General features: G+C 40.1%; 1 protein-coding gene across 9 annotated transcripts in view; it reads right to left on the bottom strand.

Annotated features, from left to right (window-relative positions):
• Positions 1-2,632: 2,632 nt before the first annotated feature.
• PPP1R12A (protein phosphatase 1 regulatory subunit 12A) overlaps positions 2,633-6,803 on the bottom strand; it is a 118,686-nt gene continuing 114,515 nt past the window's right edge. For 6 of the 9 annotated variants that reach the window (XM_065631497.1, XM_065631504.1, XM_065631554.1 and 3 more), the window contains one exon: positions 4,943-5,019. Coding sequence is in view for 3 of the 9 variants with exons in the window: in XM_065631511.1 (XP_065487583.1) it covers positions 4,933-5,019 (87 nt within the window). In the remaining 6 variants the exon portion in view is untranslated. Of the gene's footprint in view, positions 5,020-6,803 lie in introns of all 9 variants that reach the window. The other 3 variants (XM_065631511.1, XM_065631518.1, XM_065631544.1) reach the window with 1 other exon arrangement.

The following is a 6,803-nucleotide window of genomic DNA, read 5'->3' as shown; positions in this document are numbered from 1 at the left end:
TTCTAGTCTTACTTTCAACCTATTCTGAGGCAGATCACAATATTTCTTGCTATTACTCTCTAACAAAGCCCAGCTGCTGCTCTTGCAATCAAAACAAATGTAAAGCAAATAACTCCAGTTACCAGAATTTTTTAGCCTTGTTATTAGTGGCTTTGACCTAAGAACTCAAGGAAGCTGGATCACCATAGCTAAATGTTAGCATTGTGTACATAACCATGAACACCGAGAACTCGTTCTGAAAAACTTAAGCAAATCGTTTCTGCCGTTCCCTGACAGACTGGCTATTCCTACATGGGAAAAACCTGCCATTTCATACAGGTGACCAGCAGAGTGACAACGAAACTATTCTAAGATTCAAAGCAGGTGAGAAAGCATCTCTCTACAATGCAGTTACAATTGTTTCTCCATCCTCTATAAAATTAGGCTCCACAAGAAATTCTGTAATGTTTGCATGGCTGTGGAGCTTTTCTTTTTTTAAACTGTACATTATATAGTGAATTTGTGTCATGTTTTGCTGTGACAGTCCTCTGGATTGGAGCTGGAAATCAGATTTCATTTATAAACACATATTAACCTCTCAGTTGCACAACCAAAATCACCTGCTGCCCACACTGCGTCATGTCAAGCTGGAGAAGCTGAAGCTATTAATATCGCTAGAAGGGGAGAAGTGGTTCGCGGTGTAACTCAAGTGTGGCTGCCCACCCCTGCCACACGGGACAGGCTGGAGGCCACAGCTCCCGAGAGCCCCGGGTCCCCTCTCCCCACCGAGGGTCTGGGGTGCTCTTGCACCGCAGCAGATTTGGCCACCTCCGCCTAAGCTGCTGCCACAAGGCTACAAGCAACATGATAGACGGGTGAATGTTCCTTTCCAGAGGAGCTGGTGTGTTACACAGGTGGGCAAGACCTCAGGATGCCATAAGGGAAGTGTAAAGTGCCAGCTGTGCAGAGTCATGCCATTTCCAGGGTCATCCAGATCAAGTAAGGGTCAGCGTAAGGATTATTTTCATCATCGCAACTTCATTTAACAAGAAATTAATACCTAATCTGAGCAGCAGTGCAAGCCGTAATTCACACTGTCGCTAACTTTGGACAGTTTTTCTCTGTTCAGGAGTTTGGATACGACTGGGGCCCTGAGCTCTGACTTGTGGCCAGTTTTGTTCTGATGTGTCCCCTGCCTTTCTCCATGTGAACTGTTCATTTTCTGACAGGGTGTTGCCTTTCCACGTCCAGCATCGTGGCACGCTTCCTCCTTGCCACCTGCATTTCTTTCTGTAGATTTCCCATCTACCATCACATGGATGTTTTTGGCATTACGTGGTGCCCTCATGCCTGACTATAAACCTCATGGTTAATTCAGCTGGCAGGGGTAGGAGCCATCTCGTCTGGAGCCCATTTCTGTATGATAAAGCTGAAGAAAATAATTAAAATGTCTCCCTTGACACAAGTCTCCTAAAGCAGGTACCTTCAGCTACCCAAAGGAAGCTTTTATTATCTTCTATAAAATGACATCTAAATAGCTGCTCTAAGAAAGAAACGAGAGGATGCGTGTTCTATGACAGTACATTTGCTCTTAGAAGACCAGCAAATGGCCATTGGCCAGGGATACTGAACAGGTAAGGTTAATACTCATTGGTTTCACGTTCATCTGAGCACAAACCAACATTCAGCATGGAGGATATTTCTAAAGGGAAGAATACTGAGACTCGTGTTTCATAGTTGGTGCTGAGCAAACAAATGCACCAACCTACACCACAAGACATACAAGTCTGATGAGGAGCAGCTAGGGGAGCTGGGGCTGTTTAGCCCAGAGAAAAGGAGGCTGAGGGGAGACCTTATCGCTGTCTATAGCTACCTGAAAGGAAGTTGTAGCATGGAGGGTGTTCGTCTCTTCCCAAGTAGCAAGTGCTAGGATGACAAGAAATGGCCTCAAGTTGCACCGGGGAAGGTTCGGATTGGGTATCAGGAAAAATTTATTCCTGGAAAGGGTCGTAAAGCACTGTAACAGGCTGCCCAGGGAAGTGATGGAGTCACCATCCCTGGAGGTGTTTAGAAGACGTGTAGATGAGGTTTTTAGGAACATGGTTTAGTGCCAAGGTTAGGTTATGGTTGGACTCGATGATCTTGAGGGTCTCTTCCAACCGAAATGATTCTATGATTCTCTATGAATTATAACTGCTCTGTTTGGAATCTGGCAAGAAAATAGCAAAAGTCTGAAAGCACTATGTAGTCTGAGCTAGGGAGGTCCAGAGGGAATTGTCTATGGTGAGGGAGAGAGGGTGGGCAACAAGATGAAGTTCCAGCTCCCAAGTCTTTTCTTCCAGGTAACTGACAATCAAAGTTGCTGTTCTGAATTACCACTTATGCTGCTTAAGGAGGCCTGCCAGAGCCAGCAATAATAAATTTCTCATATGCAAACTGTCTGCTAAATAATAACAGTCCTCCACTACCCATTTTCTCTCTGTGGTAGCCAAATTTTCTGAGGATGTGTTTGATCTACAACACCATCAGTGCAGTGAGACGGTGACACGAGTTTACCAGTTGCTTTGCGAGATCCAGTTAATGTCGCGTAACAAAGGGTTCTCAGATTCTGCACACAGACAGGTTTATGTAAAATATATAAACATTTGTCCAAGTTGTTACAGATTGCATAAATATGGCATTTTTACTGTTGCATTTACAGATGTGCATGTACAATGATGTGCAAATAATCACAATTTGATTACAATCTTTTAAAGGTACTTGAACCTTGCATCCAAGTAATGCAATGAATGAAAAATGCCCACCAAAGGATTTAAATAGCAAACTTATAACATGGTTTAAATTCATAACAAATTTCAATGTCTTCTCAGTAAAACTTTCACACATTTAAAATAGTTTGTATTCATTTTATTTGTATATGTCAAAATACATTTTTTTTTCCAAAATAGTGGGTTTTGCAACTAGTTTCATGCAGATACAAGGTCTGCTCAGTACTACCAATAAAATCAATATAGCACAGTAGCCATTCATTTTTTAGATATAAAGAATAAATAACCTAAATATAAAACACTAAAATATTAGAAACACGTATTTAATCATTCACAGGCACCCAAACTTTACCCAATATAATCCAGAATATGCCTAACTGTCTTGTAACAGAACTCAATACGTTGCAGCCATTCAATTCTTTATTTTATGTTAGCGTCAGACAATGGAAGTCCCTATGGTTCAGACCCACCTCTCATACAGATCAATTACAATAAGATATCTCAAACTATCTGTGTACCTTTAAAATCAAGAATCCTGAGCTTGGTAGTAAGAGCATAACCTTACATCTTCAAAAAACCAATCAACGGAGAGAGGACATCATGTCTTCCTTACCAAAACATATCCCAGCCCCGTAAAACTAACCCCCACCCCCCAAGTAGGCAGTAGAACACAATGACCTTTTTAAATGAAGGGGTACAAATTCACATTTAATATAGTATACAATATAATCAATAATACAATAGCTACTACAAGCTTTACAATGTACAATTTGTTTTAATGGCTGATCTGTTCAGTGGTTTTAGGCAATAAACTATGTGCCATTAGGATGTTGTATTTTGAATGGTTTAGTGAAAATATAAAAGCTGTTTCTAACAAAAGCGATTTCACTTAAGTACTTTCTTTTTGTTTTTAAAGGCCACTGAAATGTATAAAATGGTCTGACTTGATGGTGTTATCAAATTGGATGCCTTCTCACATGGCAACAACAGTGCATATAAACATTAATGTGAGTGTAATGGGTTATGTTTTTCAAATGATTTAGTACATTACTTTGGCTAGCACAACAGTTTTGGACAGCACTCAGATAAATACAGGTATGTGAAATGTAGTGAAGCAGTTATATTTATGCAATTTTTTATTATGGTGAACACTATCAAATGAAAAAAAAAAAGGGAGGAAAAGATAATAAAGTATTTTATATAGTTTAGACCTTTTGTAAAGATAGGGCTCCATACAATGTACAATGTCTAAATTCTTTATACCATAAAAATTAATGAACTTTGTTAAACACACTATTCTGGAGTAGCCTAATTTGCATTAACAGACATTGCAATAGGGAAATATATTCAAGCATGCCACGTGGTGGTCTGAAAAATCAAACCAGTACACATTTATATATACAGCATCACTCAGTACCTGCTCAAATGAATGTGACGATTACAGGATCTAACATCTTTCACTACAAACTTTTTTTTTCTTTTTTTTTAAAGTGACCAATAAAGGCAGAAAACAGGACTCTTAAAATATTTCTAGTTTCAACTGACTTTTAAAGCATTTTGTATAGGAAATAAATGCATATTGCACAAACAGTGAAAGCAAATGTTCCACCAAACATCTCTGTTCCAGGTGGTTGGACAATACAATTCTAGGTAGCTACACAAATATGTAATTTAAAAGGGTGTGTGGTCTCTGCAAATGGTAAAGCTGTGAAAACACTGTACAAGAAAACCTGGTACATGAATAATTAGAAGGGAAAAAAATTCCAAACTTAAGATTCAAAGAAAAACTGAGTATAGAAAAAAACTGGGAATTGTGGCACAACAAAAACATTATTGAGTAACTGTCTTCTGTGAGAGCTGAAAGCTTTTGTTGATGTAAAAGTGTTTATGTACAACTAAGGCTTACTGGTTAAATATCTGAGGCGTATCTGGCCTTGAACACTTTCCTTATTATGCTGTAGCTGTAAACAAGATTTCTCAGTCATTTTATCTTCTCAGCAGCTGCTTTTTAACAGAAACAATGATCTTGATACAAAAAACCACACAGGTAAGAGGGCGTTTGGCAGGATATCTGAAAATGACAGTCTCCAAGGGATCTTCCCACACTTCCAGTGACTGCCATACCGTGGTCCACTGGAGCTACTAGTGATGTGCAATACCGTTATTTGCTGCTGTAGTAAACCCTTTATTTGGAAAGTTTGCTTATAACTCTGATCAAGGCCCCATTTTCATCTTTTAGCCTCTGGTTGTCTGCCTTCAGGTCTGGTAGCATCTGTGAAGAATGAAACATGATCGTTATTTGCTGTTAAACCCCAAGTCAAAGCAGCAAGACTAGACAAGCGCTGGGGATAAAAATCTTTATTCGGCTCAAGCATCTTGGCGGTTCTCTCCCTTTGTATTAGCAGTTCAGAAAAATCTCACCTTTTAGCATGGTACAGTTAAGAGTTATAGATCAGGAGTTATCATTTGCTTGGACTAGATGCACCAAAACTCAGTGGTGCAGATGACGAGCCTCTAAAAAAGCATTTATAGTAGCAAGAGGAAAGTAATTAAATGCTTCAAATTTCACTGCAAAACAAAAAAATGTTAATTACCCACAATTTAAAGAGGCTTGTCTATACTGCACTTGCACGGTTTCAAAAAAACATGCTGTGGCTAAGCTTATCTACCGCTGTGCTCTCGGACGATTTCATCCTGATCACGTACAGGTGTGATTCAGCTTGTTAGCTCATAGCATTCATCTTCCAAACTCGTGTTGAAGCACACATCCTATAATTTACGATCTTATCTCTGAATAGCACAGTTCACGCAAGATCAGATCGCTGAAACACCAGGCTGCATTCTCAGGCATCCAAGTTAGGAGATGGCAAGACCAGGTTGCCACACGAGATGGTGACACACAAGCACAAAAGCTGGAAGGCAGAAGCCAAGTGAGGTGAGAGTTGGACAGGATCAGACAGGAAAGGAGGACAAGTCAGTGCACAGAGGTTTGTACTGGGAGAATACAACGTGTCGGAGAAACCAGAAGTAAGCTCGGCAGTTCTCCATATCTACATTCGCGCACTGATAACAAACCACCTATAATAACTCATGGCTAAATGACGTGTATGGCTCCCAGCAGCAGGTTTCCACAGGAGGTAACAGCCTATTCCTGCGCAGTGGTTATTCAGTAACCTCGAGTGCAAGTGCACGCAAGAGGTCTAAGTCCAGCTAGTGACCTATGTAACAACTGCTACACAATTTTTCATGATGAAATTTCCTTGCCTCTAGTTTTGTTTTCATTTTATTCAAGCAAAATTATACTTTCAACCCCATTATATTCAGAACATTATTATGGAACAGAAAGAACTGAGAAGTTTAAAAATGCAGGGTTAATAAACTGTGCATTACACTAGAGGCTTCATTTACGCATCTCCTCTAAAGGATTCCTGTCCATGCTCAGTTCCCCAAACAAAAGACCCTTTCACAGACTGAAACACCATAGTGCACTGAAGGTGACTGAGGTTATAGGATCTCAAGTTCATTTACCTGCCAGTACCAAAGTATGTGAAAGGAAGATGACAGATGGTAAGAGGAAAAAAGGTGGTCTCTACAATTAGAGTAAGTAAAAATCCTGTTAACCTGGATTCCAGTTGTGCTCTATGGTAGAGCTCAGGGCAGGCCACCTAAACCCAGCTCTTCACAGAGTCCGAGGGAAGCTGCCTTTACAGTCAAGTGGGAGCTGTGATCTGGACAGAAAGCGCTGTAAAATGCCCATTACTTGCAAAAAACATGTTAAGGTATTTGGAATTGGGCAACATAAGTAATCGTTTTGCAATTATCAACTATTATCTGTGTTAAGTTTTCTAAGCTGTAAAAAACGACTAGTGTTGTCTGGGATACACATGCTGGGGGTCATATCCAGATAATAGGCACGTGTACCGTGCATTTGTGCATGCACCTGTAATACCAGGATAAACCTGGGGCTGTTCTATGACATCCATCTGCAAACAATGAAAAAAATGTTTGTTCAGGCAAAGCAACTAGCACCTTCTCATTCTGTTACAGACTTCATAC

The sequence above is a fragment of the Caloenas nicobarica genome, chromosome 1, assembly GCF_036013445.1.
Source record: "Caloenas nicobarica isolate bCalNic1 chromosome 1, bCalNic1.hap1, whole genome shotgun sequence".
In the NCBI taxonomy this organism is placed as follows: Eukaryota; Metazoa; Chordata; class Aves; order Columbiformes; family Columbidae; genus Caloenas; species Caloenas nicobarica.
The sequence above is the reverse complement of the archived record's forward strand: the minus strand, read 5'-3'. Positions and strand labels throughout refer to the sequence as shown.